General features: G+C 45.3%; 1 protein-coding gene across 2 annotated transcripts in view; it reads right to left on the bottom strand.

The window, feature by feature from the left end:
- Positions 1-16180, bottom strand: part of GLG1 (golgi glycoprotein 1) — a 187663-nt gene that overhangs the window by 47490 nt on the left and 123993 nt on the right. For both annotated transcript variants that reach the window (XM_077831194.1, XM_077831196.1), the window contains 2 exons: positions 14088-14271; positions 11470-11684 (listed from right to left, as the gene is read on the bottom strand). In XM_077831194.1, the coding sequence (XP_077687320.1) occupies positions 11470-11684; positions 14088-14271 (399 nt within the window). The remainder of the gene's footprint in view (positions 1-11469; positions 11685-14087; positions 14272-16180) is intronic.

The following is a 16180-nucleotide window of genomic DNA, read 5'->3' as shown; positions in this document are numbered from 1 at the left end:
ACAGACTCCAATGAGAGACTGCTGAATTGGAATTAATTTGCAAACTGGATACAATTAACTTAGGCTTGAATAGAGACTGGGAGTGGATGTGTCATTACACAAAGTAAAACTATTTCCCCATGTTTATTCCACCCCCCACTGTTCCTCAGACGTTCTTGTCAACTGCTGGAAATGGCCCACCTTGATTATCACTATAAAAGGTCCCGTCCCCCCGCTCTCCTGCTGGTAATATCTCACCTTAACTGATCACTCTTGTTACAGTGTGTATGGTAACACCCATTGTTTCATGTTCTCTATGTATATAAATCTCCCCACTGTATTTTCCACTGCATGCATCTGATGAAGTGAGCTGTAGCTCATGAAAGCTTATGCTCAAATAAATGTGTTAGTCTCTAAGGTGCCACAAGTACTCCTTTTCTTTTCACTGTACTAGAGGAATTCCCATGCCCTTCCTCCTCTCCTCCCCCACAGTGACATTGCATATGTAAGGCATTAAGAATGCTTCAGGCCAGTTATCTATATAAGATTTCAGGATTGTTACTCTGAAGTCTAGAATGTTTGTTGAGTTGGCGTGAAGCGATGGAAACAGCTATGAGCATGGCTGAAAGCTCTTTTTATTCAGAATATCAGCAGGTTCTATCATGACTGGGATAGGGTCTGTTACCATCCAATTTTAAGTTCTCAGCCATTTTCAGTTTTATGAATTACACCCATGCAACAGCAAGGCATGTATCTATGGCACGCCAAGGGTCCTAGACAACTATAATATCAGAGGTAACCCAGCCAATTACCACACTTACTCTACAACTAATTTGCATGCAACCATTTCATTGGTTATATGAAGGATACTACATAGATGGTGGATTACTTGGCTCAACTCCTCTGTGGGGCTTGAAAGCTTGTCTCTCTCACCAATGGAAGTTGTCCAATTAAAGATATTACCTCACCCACCTTGTCTCTCTACAATTCTTCAAAGACACCCACACAACATAACCAGCACCCACAACACCACCAAACACACCCAGTCTCTCACTGCAGCACAGCCCCTTATTCATCATCTGCACAAATCCACACAAATTTCCCAGTACAACACAACCCACATATAAATCAACGCAACTCTTCCAGCTCACCACACAGATTCACCCACCTTCACTCATTTACATGAAGCCACAGCTCATCTCCAAGTTTGATTGTCGCTAGGTTCATGGCCTGTTACCATCCAATTTTTAAATTTTCAGCCAGTTTTGGCTTTAAAAAAAACAAAAACCACGATTTAACGAATTACACTCCTGCAACAGCACAGGATTTCAGCTATTACTTTTCATATTAAAAGGATCATAAAATAGTTTTCTAAATCAAAATGTTTCACTTTTTCATCACTCCAACATACTCACAAGTGAAGATTAAATAGTTGTCTGGGTCAGAGTGTATCAAGTCAGCATACAGACAAGATATTCTTCCTTATGTCTCTGTGTGCAGGATGCTAACTCTGGCTGTTAGCAAGTGGAAGAAGCCAATTTCAACACACATTGGGTGAGGTGGAGCAGAAGAGATGTCTTGAATTACCACACTGCTGTCTGCTTAGGTCTTGTTTCCATATTAGACACTCTAGCTTTTCACTTGCTGTGATACTCAACAGTCCACATGCCCTCCTTAGAAGACTATACTTTCAAGTTTTAAGATGATCCATATGTTCCTGTTACATGTCATAATTGGAATCAAACTCACTTTGCTCACTCTGAATTGCAAAGGTCACAATTCACTCTGTATGGTTGTTTTCAAGAGCAAAGCTGTAGGGCAGTGACTTAAAGGACACTGGGAACCTCCCATTTATGATGAGAGTCACATGTTCCCATAAAGGAGAAGTTTGTTCTCTCCCCTTTAGCAGTTAAGCTCTATTATAAATTTATCAGAGCACTGAGAATAAAGTCAGTTCTCCCACATGTTAACATACAGGCCTTTAACTACCAGGAAGGCATTGTCAAAAGCACAGTAAAACCAGAACCATAATTATATTTTCTTCATTTATTCAGGTGGTGTGATTTATAATAGCAATGACTTCTGAGCCAGGCATTTCCTGGCAGTTAAATTATAAGGATATTGTCAATTTGAAATTTAGGCATTTAAAGAAACCTGAATTAAAAGCAGTAGTGGGTACTATATCTGTTCCTGAGTCCCTTTTGCCTGTTTGTGGTTACTGCTTTCTCTCTCTATTTTTAAAGCTCTGTCCCACATGGTGCTGTGTGAAATATCTGCACAGAGAAGAAGAAACTAATCACACAGGGAAAACCATGAAACTCTGTGCAGCAGAAATTTCTGTAAGTCAGCTGAAAAAAGTTAATACTTCAGTTATAACATTCTATTACACAAAACAAGGGCAGTTAATCAGTTCTTTTGAAAAAGTTTACACTGGTGTGCCTGTGAAATTCCTCAATGCCTCTACCCAGAGGTTATTACAATAGGACTTTCAACACTCCCCAATCTCCTTCGCTAATGAAAGCAATGGTTTAATCTGCCCAGTTGACTTTAAAGCATGCTGACCAGGCTGGGCAAGAGATATGCTGTTTCCATTGACGTTTGTTTGCCTGCAATCCCCAGTGGTGAGACTTCTCAGCAGCACTTCAGAAGGGGCTACATTGCTTTAAAGTTTCACTATTACTTAAAATGTTGTTTTGGGAGCTGTTCCAGGGGCCCCAAATTCAGATTTTTAACCAAGTGCAAAACGTCAAAGCAGCCCAGCCAGCTGCCATGGCAACAGGAAAGAGGGGGAGGGAATGATTTCGTGAGAGGTGGTGAACATGAAAAAGCATTCCTAAAACTCTCCTCCACCCCACACTAGACTAGCCCTTGAGTCCATCTGCTCTTCAGCAGCACTTTATAGTTCCTTGGTTCTGCTCAATTTTTATTCTCTGTCATAGCTGAATTAGGAGCTGATTGACTCACAATTAGCTTCATCAGAATTTGAGAGCAGAATGACGGCTACGCCCACAACTGTTGCTGGAAGGGATGACATGCTCATGGGGTTAATAAGAGAAGAGGGGCCCAAAGAAAAGTTAGGCCAGAAAAGGTGATGAGAGTAAGAGAAATCATTTGTCAACAGCAGCTCCTGTTCTGACTGTACTGACTCAACAGAGCGATGCTGTACGGGTCACATACTCATCCATTTGGCCCCAGACCCTTTCCTGGACAAAGCTAGCTGTTAAGAGGGCATATACATATGTCCCTTGAGATCTACAACCTCCACTCGAATGGAGAAGAAACTTTTAGACATCTTCCCCGCTCTAACTGTGCCTCGGTTCCTTTCTGCCCCCAAGAGCTTTGTTTGTAGCTCTGAAGCATAAGGGTGGGGGGCTGCCTCTCTTTCATGAGATCGCCTCTACAGCAGGGGTGGGCACACTTTTTGGCCCAAGGGCCACATCTGGGTATGGAAATTGTATGGTGGGCCATGAATGCTCATGAAATTGGGGTTGGGGTGTGGGAAGGGGTGAGGGCTCTGTCTACAGGTGCGGGCTCTGGGGTGTGACTGTGGATGAGAGGTTTGGGGGTAGGAGGGTTCTCCGGGCTCAGACTGAAGGGTTCGGAGGGCAGGAGGGGGATCAGGGCTGGGGCAGGGGGTTGGGGCGCTGGGGGATGGCTCAGGGGTACAGTCTCTGGGTGGCGCTTACTTCAAGTGACTCCCAGAAGCGGCAACATGTCCCCACTCTGGCTCCTACACAGAGGCTTGGCCAGTCGGCTCTGTTGCATGCTGCCCCATGCTGCCCTGCACCTGCAGCTGCCATTGGTCGCGATTCCTGGCTAATGGGAGCTGTGGGGGCAATGCTTGGGGTGGGGGCAGCGTGCAGAGCAGAGTCCCCGGCTGCCCCTACCCGTAGGAGCTGGAGTGGGGACATGCCGCTGCTTCTGGGAGCCGCATGGAGCAGCCCCCGACCCTGATCTCCAGCTGGAGCACCAGAGCAGGGCAAGCCCCAGACCCTGCTCCACAGCGGGAACTTGAGGATTGGATTAAAATGGCTCACGGTCCAGATGCAGCCCGCAGGCCGTAGTTGCCCATGCCTGCTTTACAGAGACAACAAGAGTAGCTAGCAGTTCTTTCCTTAAGGAGGTGGGGTGAGGAGCCCTGTTAAACAGTGACAGAGGTACTGCCCTCCCAAAACCAGTATCTGTCCTTGATATAGGGCTGACTATAGTAATCTGAGATGGTGGAACCACAACTCCATAGCCCTATGGATTTCAGGGAAGGACACACTGCTGCCATATGCCAGTAAAGCTTCCATCCTCCTGGTTGGATGAACTTACAAAATTTTACATAATTTTGGTTAGTAACAGTGTGAAACACTAGGATCTGACAACGCTCACACAAGAAGGCAAAAGTTTATAACACCTTTAAAAACTGTTTCGGAGGCTGGACAAATGCCATGGTTCCTTTTGCAAGGACATGGCTGGCAGAAACATGACCTAAGTCATAGCCAGGGACAGCCTTAACACCAGACTAGAATCCAAGAATGAACACAACCAGGATCTAGACCTTTCTAACTTTAAGCCAACCCTTTAAACTACATCTGTCTGGTAGCATAACACCTCCTAGTGGAAGATTTTCAAGACAAACAGGACTGTCTTTATCTCCTCAAACAAGGAAAAGACAAGATATCCTTCCTGTGAGAGGGTCACTCCCCTTATGCAAGAGCCCCTGTCAGCTGGGTGTGTCTGCACTGCACCTCTCTGCTTTGCTTGCGGTGACCCCTGCTGGCAGTTAAACTTCTCAGGTGGGTCTTCAGTGACTCAGCCCTCTGGCCAAGTCACACACAGTCTGTATACGCACCAACAAAACAGACCCCTTACAGGGTAGTTCACCAGGGCCTGCCACAGTACCCTCTGTAAAGTCTATGCCCGTAGCCCTATCTCTGGGCTCAGTCCTCAACCAGTCCAGCAGGGCCTATTGCAGCACCCTGATTCAAACAGTCTCTCAGCCCCTTCTGGGCACTCTCTCAGACTGTCCCTGCTCTGGTTTGGAGCAGTGCTCCCAGGGCTTCCTCCCTGGAGCCTTCGCCTACTGCCCCAGCTCTCCAGATGAGTCACTCGTTACAGTTCAATCCCCTTCTGGGGTGGTATCAAGAGTCCCACAAATGCTGACCTCTCTCAGGGTCTTCAGCTCCTTCCTGGGCTACTTCCCTTCTCAGGGCTTAAGCCACTTCCGTAGTGGCTGGCTGGGGGGGACCCAGGCCTGCCCCCTAATCTGGGTTTCAACTCAGCAACCCTATAAGCAGCCGCCACCTGCTGTGTCCCTTTAATCGCTGTGTTACCACGGGCCACTTCCCCGTGGACCCACTACTTTCATCTTTATCTCAGGGCTGAAGTCTGAGTCCCTGCAGTCAGCAAGGAACATCTTCCTTGATCCTCTGGCTCCAATCAGCAACTGAATCTGCTCACTCCAGCAGCTCTTTTATATGAACCTGTTGGACTCTGATTGGCTGCTCCCTGCAGCATCTTCTGATTTGCTGCTTCCCCAGAGCTCCTCTAGGCAACCTGGAGGACTCGCCTCTTCTGCTCTTTCCTGGGGTGTGGTGTGGTAAGGCCAAGAGGTCTCCAGCAGGGGGCCTCAGGGCCTGGTACACCCCCTTCATGCTTCCATAGAAGCTTGTTAGCAGTGCTGTCAAATGAAGAAACTTGTAAGTAAACAACCAGCTGTTCTGCTGGGACAATAAATCTGGACTCTGAGGTAAGTGGGCGGATGAACTTTGGAAGGGCCAGCTCTGTTAGGACCAGACCAAAGTGACTAAGGTTCTGACTATTCTGTTGATTCTTCCTCAGTATTCTGGGGATGAGAACAAACAGAGATGGCCATTGGAGCCCTTTTCCCCAGTGTGAACGAAGGAGGTCTGATATGCATGGTGGGTCTTTACCTGCACTGAAGCAGATGTTCTGCTTTATAACAAACTAGTCAATGTATGGATGACCGCAGCCTGACAAATATCAGTCATGACACTGCTCAGATGACTGAATGCAAGACGATCCAGATTTTTTCTAATCAAGCTATCGACTGAAAAGTTTAATCCCTGCAAAGTGCATAGCAGACTGATTGCCTCCTAACACAGCAGGGGTGACTAACCCCTGTCCATGTAGATCAGGGGTGGGCAAACTTTCTGGCCTGAGGGCCACATCGGGGTGCGGGCCTTCCTCCTTGTATGGAAGGCCGGGTAGGGAATGCTATGTCCCCCAAACAGCCTGGTCAGCCTGGTCCCCGCCCCCTATTCACCCCCTCCCACTTCCCATCCCCTGACTGGGACCCCCTGCCCCAAACTGCCCCCCTCCTGGGATCCCACCCCCTATCCAAACCCCCCCCCCACCCCCGGTACCCTGACTGCCCCGACCTATCCACATCCCCACCTCGACAAGCCCCTCAGGACTCCCACGCTCTATCCAACCCCCCTGTTCCCCAACCCCTGACCGCCCCCCGGAACCGCCCCCAACCGACCCCTGGGACCCGCTACCCAACCTCCCCACCTCTGTGTGCGCTGCTGCCGCCCCCTTACCATGCCGCTCAGAGCGGCAGGAGCTTGCAGCCCCGCTGCCTGCGTGGCAGCATAGCTGCAGCGGAGGGGGGATAGAAGGGGAGGGGCCGGGGGCAAGCCTCCCCGGCTGGGAGCTCAAGGGCCGGGCAGGACGGTCCCATGGGCCAGATGTGGCCCACGGGCCATAGTTTGCCCACCTCTGATGTAGGTAATACATTGTGACCATATTGTCTGAAAATCTGCGCCAGTTGCCCTCTGGTCTGTGGGAGAAAATGTGTGAGAGGGAGCCTAACGGCTTTCAGCTCTAGTAAGCTTGTAAAGCCTCTACTTTCAATGTCCCTAAGGATCATCAATTGTTAAGAGATCCTAGTGTTCTCTTTTCAGAGTAACAGCCGTGTTAGTCTGTATTCGCAAAAAGAAAAGGAGTACTTGTGGCACCTTAGAGACTAACGAATTTATTTGAGCATGAGCTTTCGTGAGCTACAGCTCACTTCATCAGATGCATACCGTGGAAACTGCAGCAGACTTTATATATACACAGAGAATATGAAACAATACCTCCTCCCACCCCACTGTCCTGCTGGTAATAGCTTATCTAAAAGCCATTTCCAGCACAAATCCAGGTTTTCTCACCCTCCACCCCCCCACACAAATTCACTCTCCTGCTGGTGATAGCCCATCCAAAGTGACAACTCTTTACACAATGTGCATGATAATGAAGTTAGGCCATTTCCTGCACAAATCCAGGTTCTCTCACTCCCTCACCCCCCTCCAAAAACCCACCCCCATACACACACAAACTCACTCTCCTGCTGGTAATAGCTCATCCAAACTGGCCACTCTCCAAGTTTAAATCCAAGTTAAACCAGAACATCGGGGGGGGGGGGGGGTAGGAAAAAACAAGAGGAAATAGGCTACCTTGCATAATGACTTAGCCACTCCCAGTCTCTATTTAAGCCTAAATTAATAGTATCCAATTTGCAAATGAATTCCAATTCAGCAGTTTCTCGCTGGAGTCTGGATTTGAAGTTTTTTTGTTTTAAGATAGCGACCTTCATGTCTGCAACTCTGGACATGCACCAGAGACAACACATCAACAAAAGGCCAACCTGGCACTGCATAAAGCCCCTAGAGCTACCAGTGCAGCACCGAAGTTAATGGAGCTGCAGAGAACAATATCCCTGAAGAAAGTGCAGAGGCCATCAATGCATCCCAAAGAGTAAACTCAAACTGAGGGGCCGAAAACCCAGCCTCACAGGCATCAACAGCTCAGCATACAATTCTGCCCTAATAGGGGCAGGGCTCTCCTTCGCTGACTGCTGTCAGTAAGGAACTAAAGGGCAAGGTTCTAGAAGGCACTGAAACATTAATCATTGATCTTTGTGAGAGACATCTACTGGTGCCTCAAAGGGCCATGCCTTTGAGAACTAGCGGCTAGTCTACACTATCCCACTAATCTGCACCAATGCAGCTGTGTCTCCGTGGTGTGACTGGTGAAAATGTATTTTGACAACAGGAGAGCATCCTCAGGTCAGCATAATTACCCCACCTCAACGAGAGGCAGAAGCTGTGTTGTGGAAGAGCTGTCATAGCACCGCATGGATGTCTCTTTAAGTCGATGTAACTTACGTCTACTTAAGCGGTAGTGTAGACAAGCCCTAGATGACTTCCTATTTTTCTTATACTCAAAGCATACGATCTAGAAGCAGGGATCAAGGTGATGTTCTCTTTTTAGAGACGTGCTTTAACTAACATCCACAGAAGGGCAAAAGCAGCAAGCTCATTGTGGTGTGATACTAGAATGGACCAAAAATAATGATAGCTGAGGCAGTCACTAATCATCAAAATATCCTGCACAGATGAAATATAATGCAGCAATAAAGGAATCCAGATACTTAAGTTTATATGTAGCTATGTGGGAACTTAAGTGTTATATATGTCACACATGATACTTAAGTGCCCACTACTACTTGATAAGATGAACATTCCATTTAGAAAGCTATTTGTGCATCAGTCTATTCTCCCCATCCCTCTACCCTCACCCAACAAAATAAGGGGGAAATTAATAATTCCATTACTAATTAATATTTTGTTTGCTCCTGCTGCTTATTTTCTCCAGAGCACAGGCCACTAGATTTATAGGCAGCCACTGCTACTGAGCCAGCTTGCAACACAAAAATCAATGGTTGAATCAGAGAAGATCTGAAAAGTCCCCACAGACAGTCCAGTGAAAAGCATAGATTATTCCCACATTCTTTTCCAAACGTTTGCATTTTCATAGTATCTTATGGAGATTCCCTTCACATTAAGTCATGAGAGACTTATCTTAACTGCTACAAAACCTGTGACTTACTCCCCAAGTGAAACCCATCCTCTGACACTTTCCAGAGTAACTAAATTGTGAGGAGACAATCCAATTTCAAAGTATGCAATCACTCCACTGATGCATCTGCTAACTTCAAGAGTCCAAAATAAACTCTCAAAAAAGCTCCATATAACTTAATATACAAAATTTAATCAAGTGCTCACACTCATCTAGATTTCATTATTAATAAAAATAGAAGAAAATGGTTTGGCCACAAGCCACTTTGTTTGCAATGAGTTTATAATGAAGTTCATAGAATCATAGAATATCAGGGTTGGAAGGGACCTCAGGAGGTCATCTAGTCCAACCCCCTGCTCAAAGCAAGACCAATCCCTAACTAAAATCATCCCAGCCAGGGCTTTGTCAAGCCTGACCTTAAAAATATCTAAGGAAGGAGATTCCACCACCTTTCCAGGTAACACATTCCAGTGTTTCACCACCCTCCTGGTCAAAAAGTTTTTCCTAATATCTGACCTAAACCTCCCCCACTGCAACTTGAGACCATTACTCCTTGTTCTGTCATCAGCTACCACTGAGAATAGTCTAGAGCCATCCTCTTTGGAACCCCCCTTCAGGTAGTTGAAAGCAGCTATCAAATCCCCCCTCATTCTTCTCTTCTGCAGACTAAACAATCCCAGTTCCCTCAGCATCTCCTCATAAGTCATGTATTCCAGTCCCCTAATCATTTTTGTTGCCCTCCACTGGACGTTTTCCATTTTTTCCACATCCTTCTTGTAGTATGGGGCCCAAAACTGGATACAGTACTCCAGATGAGGCCTCACCAATGTCGAATAGAGGGGAATGATCACGTCCCTCCATCTGCTGGCAATGCCCCTACATATACATCCCAAAATGCCACTGGCCTTCTTGGCAACAAGGGCACACTGTTGACTCATATCCAGCTTCTCGTCCACTGTAACCCCTAGGTCCTTTTCTGCAGAACTGCTGTCAAGCCATTCGGTCCCTAGTCTGTAGTGGTGCATGGGATTCTTCCGTCCTAAGTGCAGGACTCTGCACTTGTCCTTGTTGAACCTCATCAGATTTCTTTTGGCCCAGTCCTCCAATTTGTCTAGGGCCCTCTGTATCCTATCCCTGCCCTCCAGCGTATCTACCACTCCTCCCACTTTAGTGTCATCTGCAAACTTGCTGAGGGTGCAATCCACACCATCTTCCAGGTCATTTATGAAGATATTGAACAAAACCGGCCCCAGGACCGACCCTTGGGGCACTCCACTTGATACCGGCTGCCAACTAGACATGGAGCCATTGATCACTACCCGTTGAGCCCGACAATCTAGCCGGCTTTCTATCCACCTTATAGTGCATTCATCCAGCCCACACTACTTTAACTTGCTGGCAAGAATACTGTGGGAAACAGTGTCAAAAGCTTTGCTAAAGTCAAGGAACAACACGTCCACTGCTTTCCCCTCATCCACAGAGCCAGTTATATCGTCATAGAAGGCAATTAGATTAGTCAGGCATGACTTGCCCTTGGTGAATCCATGCTGACTGTTCCTGATCACTTTCCTTTCCTCTAAATGCTTCAGAATTGATTCCTTGAGGACCTGCTCCATGATTTTTCCAGGGACTGAGGTGAGGCTGACTGGCCTGTAGTTCCCAGGATCATCCTCCTTCCCTTTTTTAAAGATGGGCACTACATTAGCCTTTTTCCAGTTGTCTGGGACTTTCCCCGATCGCCATGAGTTATGGCTACAGTGACTTCCACACATTGCAGTTAACAGTTTAGCTGCTCACCCAGACTGCCACATCACACTAGAAGTGAAGTCCCTACACCAGTTGTCATCAACTGTCATTGCCCTCCAGAGTGCCACTTCCAGGATCAACCCACACAAACAAGCAGTATAGTCATTAAAATAGAAATTAGGCACAAACTTAAAATTAAGCAGAACTAATAAGTTTGAAAACAGACATTAATGAATTAGTGAGTTCAATTTATAGGGTTACTGTCAGGTCAAATCTGAACAAAACTTATGTTTAGAAAAGAGTCTTTATAAAACTTAAAGACAAAAGAAAAATTGTTATTTTTTCTCATCTTTTGGAGAAGAGTTAATATTCCCTGAAATGTTTGCAACCCAAACTTTGCAGCACTGTAGCGTATCAGAACTTGAAGTGAAAATGACTAGTCTATTTTCATTGTTCAAGCTGGGAGAAATAAAGACTAAAACAGAATAGTGAAAAGTAAAATTGTGAAGAGCTTTTGCATTTCTGGCAAACAAAAAAGTGGAATATTCTTGTATAAATGGAAGTTTCCCTACACCATGTGTGCAGGAAAGAGCCAGATGATTTCAAAGAACTACAGTATCTGGAGATCGAGTATGCAGCTGGAATTTTTAAAGCGGAGTTAAAGAAACGCAACACTGTAATTGGATCTTTAAAGTAAAATTTTCAACTGCTGCTGGATACTAAGTCAAGCTTCACGGTACCAGGATGTACAGCTACCACCAGCTTTTATTAGTTCCCTGTATGGCTAGATTGCATCCATTAGAATCCTCACAGCAACGTAATCAATTAGAGTAAGCAGTTCTTCTACAGAGCACACAACATGGAACTGAAGTGACATATGCCTCTCCTTACCGCCTGCTGGCAGTTCAGTCCAATGTTTCCCTTCTCCCCACGTATAACTTTCATCAGGCAATGCAAAGTACGCCCTTTCCGATGCAGCCCTGAGCAGTGGTGTTCAATCTCCCCTCGGCAGCTCAAAATGATTTCCGGGCTCAGCGAGAAGTCTTCCATTAGCATGCGCCGGTAATCCAACATTTCACCCTGGCACTCACTGCTCACCTGCCGACCTAGGCCAAGTGAAGGTAGATGTGATTTAGTGTTAATGCTTAGCGGGGTCTTTCTGTAGTGCGAGGAAGTGTATTGTAATTGAGTATTTCACACACTGAAGGAGTAGAGACAATACTGGCATTCTGTACAGCAGTGAGGCAATATAGATAGTTACTGAACACCACCCGATAAACCAGTGAACAATTACGACTGATAGTCACTGTTAATACTTCAAATCAATAGTAACATAACTGCTGGGAATAGGAAGTTCTTTAAATAGAATATTCTATTCGGAAAAAATTTACAGGGACATTCCAGTTTGAGCATATATGGTTCAAGAGCAGCTTTTGTACCATAAGCAGAAGCCCTCAATGGATTTCTAGCCTTGAACTACAAGGTTATCATCTATTCTTAGCACATTCAAGCTATCAGTTTCACTGCAGAGATCGAAGCCACTTGCAGTAAATTAAGGGACTTTTAGGTAATTGGAAAATATTATTCTGGCCAAATGATGGGTTAAAAGTGCCATTTAGGGGGAGAAAGGTTTCATGGGAGACTACAGAGTCTCGTACTCAGACGGCCATGAAGTTCAGGCACATTACAGAAATGACATGCTGGATTTCTAGCAAATGGACAATAGTTAAACAGAAATTCAGCTTTAAAGAGTTTAAGGTATGTTAGAAACCTTTCTAGAATTCCCTTATACAGTTTGACTCCAAAACCTGAAACTGGAAATCTCTCAACTCCAATTTTTGCCAATTCCCAAGTCATGCTTAAATTATACGGCTGGGAGAGTGAAGCAATGTTCCTTCTGAGCTAGAATGTGTGCACCTCTGGACTAGATAGTGCATAACATGTTCCATCAGCAAAGAGGAAATTAAACACACCACAGCAACTGCCTGCAGGGTAGAGGAATTCAGGGAAGCAACCAGTCCACACCTGTCCTATAAAGAAAACGCTACAGTAGGCAGTAAGTAGAACATTTTTTACACAATCCAAATGTAATTACTCATTCAAGGCCATAAATGCGAAGACTTTGATAAAGGCTGCCACGGCACTTTGGCCCTCATTGCGCCATAGGCGTTACAGCATGCAGTCCTACTACAGACCACTGCAGAGTGGTTCAAACATCTCCAAGACACAAGTTAAGAATGTGTAACTGTGTGCGCCACTTGTACACAGTATTATAGCAGCTTTGCCAAGTTTATGTAACATGGTCCTGCTTTTTGAGACCCTCTGATAGGCCCTTATGTTCTGCAATGCCTGTGGGACAGTTATGGGTTCCAGGGCAGCCTCAGCACTCCTTATCTTTGCTTTCTACATTTACAGAAAAACATTAATTAGCATTGTGTATCACTAGGATGCAGTATGCTCTGCTGATATATATATACACATGTGTATAGTAAGAAAATTAATTTACTTAAACAACTTAGCTGAGGGAGATGGGCTACTTACAACAGGCAAAAGAGTAAGTGAATAGCTTTGGCTTTCATGTTGTGAGTTGATCATAAATTAAGTTAGCGGTTTATATCATATACTAAGTAACATATATTTCACGTTTACTATATAAGCAAAGAGGAAAATCACTTCGATTAGCTGTGGAGGGAAGGATTTAGTACAGCGGTTTCAGTTCTACAGCAACAATTTAAGTAGACTTAGCCATTTTATTGTCAAGGATTTTAAAGTATATAATAGGAATCACTGAGCACACTTCAGAAACTATTCTCCATTTGATAATCTTCACACTGAGATCTCTGCCATGATGTAAGAATTCAAATAAGCAATGGTCTTCCACAAAACACATTAAGAGTTACAGGCCAGATTTTATTTTAAACCTTAGCTACAAAACAATCCACCAGATCTCTAACATCTTAGGCATATGAAAGTTTTATATCAAGTACTGTTGCATGAGGGACACCCCACTGATGGAAGTATCATCAGTAGGCAGTTCCATTTTTCTTTGATGAGCTGGAGCTTGAAAATAGCAGATTCTGCTTAATGAGCAACCCCTTGGTGTCCAGCAAAAGAAGTTGCTGTTATCTGGAAATTGCCAATAAGTGGAAGGCAGGTTTATAGGCCTATAGCCAGGGAAGGAAGCACTGAATCAGGCTTTCTCTGGCTGCAGCCACACAAACCTGCCTGCAGTCAGCACTGAGCATGTCCCATTGCTTCCTTCCCTGGCTGCAGCCCTGCAAACTGTGGCCAGGGCCTTTCTTCCAAAAAAAGTTCTTAGTAAGCAACATGCCTGTTGCCACAATCTGAATGCCATTAACACTATAGTCAATGGGATGGATCAGCCCCTGGCAAAATGTTGCGATTAAGCAAAAGCTGTTAATATTGGGATTGCTATTAAGTGGAATCTATTGTAGTTAAGTTTCCAAATAAGTGAGCAAATCACGCTACCCAACTCTAACCCCTCTCACCTCTGTGCACTGCAGACTCTAGACACATCAGCAGGTAGGAAAGCCTGGCTTCCCGGGACCGGGGAAGGTTCTCCACGTTACAGCGGTACTTCTTCAGGTCACTCTTACAGGATTTGGCCAATGAATAACTGACTTTATAGTCTTGAGCAATCAGCTTTTGACGGGTTGTCAGTGCATCCCGACACTGAGGAAGATAAGTGTTAGAACAGTTGAGCTATCAATACAAATATATACCATCATGGGGCGTATTTGTCAGCCCACTCGAATATAGCGTGGCCCTTTAAGGGGTTGAAAGGTCCAACATAAGGACCTAAGGGGGATGTGAAGAGAAAGGAAGTAGTCTCAGGAATGAATGGTGTTTAGAGATAGAGTGATAGGATTTCCTCTAACAGGCCTGGGGCCAGGAGTCTTGCAGAGAGGGCAGGGCAAGACGCCCCTCTCCTCCAACCAACTGGCGACAAGCTGCCTCCTCCCTCACAGCAGACAAGACACCCAGAGATACCATCAAGGAAAGGCTGAAGCCTGATTAAGGAATAACGGCCAGTTGAGGCAGAGACTGGCAAAGGCCTCAGAGCTGGTGAAAACACCCCCTCAGCTCCAGAAAAGAGAACTAAGGACTCCTGCTTAGGAAGGACAAGGAAATCTGACTAACAGAACCCAGCTCTAGAGAGGAAAGCTGGGGATTCCTGCTTAAGGAAGCCGTGAAAAGAGTAACCCAAAGGAGGAACCCGGAAGGTTTCCAAAGACAGACTCAAGAAAGAAGAGAGTCTCCTGCTTATATTTATGGCTCTAGTTAATAAACAAGACCTTTGGAAAAGGGGTGCTCTTTGATTAAAAAGAATTTGTCTGCATTTGTTTATAAGCCAGGTGAAGGGGATGTGAGGCAGGTCTCCACTGCAGCGCCACAGCTGACCAAAAGGGAGCACACAGGGTTGAGCTCCAGGCCATGAGTCTGTTGCCACTCAATACATACATCATGTACTCTTAGAACCAGCACCTCGGGCTGCGAGAGTGCAGGTTGTCAGCTCTGAAGCTTGTAAAAGTTCACTGCTGCTTTGGATATATGCACATGCCGGGAGGGTATGAAAATGCTTTTCTATTCCTCACCGTGCTGAGCTCATAAGCTCCTATCTGCAGCAGTGCTTATCATGCCACAAAAAGCCACTGCCTCTAAAAAGGCCAAATATACTTAGGAAAAAGTGGCAGCCACTTGGAGTCTAAAATACTCGTGAGAAATGGAGCTTAGCTGGAGCCATTCTTAAAAGCAGGCACTACTCCTACAGTTTTGATTTCGGCTCATTTTAACTGAACTGTTAGATAGTTAAAACATCTGAAGAAAATGCAATGAGTACATTGCCTCCAGGTATCTCATCACAGGCTCATTCACTCTGGCAAGCCCCAAAGCAGGTCTGCCCAGATACCTCTCATCTCCATCCCTTCAGACAACAGATACTTTAATTCTTTTTAGCCCCAATCATTAAGATGCTGCTTTGGGAGTCGAAGGGGTTCCTCTCTCTCAAACATGTATGCCACTAAAACTATAAGTAAGAACCTCTAGTATGGATGATAAAGATCCTTTCTCCTTGCTTTCCGCACAGCTCACATTCACCCGTCATGAGGCTCCTTTACTGCACTATTCTGGATCGAGTGTCCCAAGGATGCTACTTGATGGCAGCAAACTGCACAGCATCCAGACTGAATTACTCCTGTATTGCTTGCATTTATGTTCCTGTGCCATTAAACAAGGTGAAAATATAGATACAGACGGAAAAGGTTTTGGACTCCAGTCTGGCCCATCTGTGAGATTAAGTCAATTTGTTACAATTCCTATTAAACTCTATAGAGAAATTTAGAAAACTGCAGTTACCGCAGACAATGCATCATTTCCACAAATTTGCTAAAAACAGCCCTTGATGAGTAGCCTGGTGACAAAGCGATAGGTTTAATATGCAATCCCTATATCGAGAGATACATCAAAACAATTTGTTTTACACACAAAAGCAACACCATTTATCTAGGACTTAAGGGATAAATAGCAACATCACCATTCAACGTTTAAAGTAGGAATAGCCACCCAAAGAACAGGAGAGATA

This window comes from Eretmochelys imbricata, chromosome 12, assembly GCF_965152235.1.
Source record: "Eretmochelys imbricata isolate rEreImb1 chromosome 12, rEreImb1.hap1, whole genome shotgun sequence".
NCBI classification, from domain to species: domain Eukaryota; kingdom Metazoa; phylum Chordata; order Testudines; family Cheloniidae; genus Eretmochelys; species Eretmochelys imbricata.
This window is presented reverse-complemented; position numbering and strand designations above follow the sequence as displayed.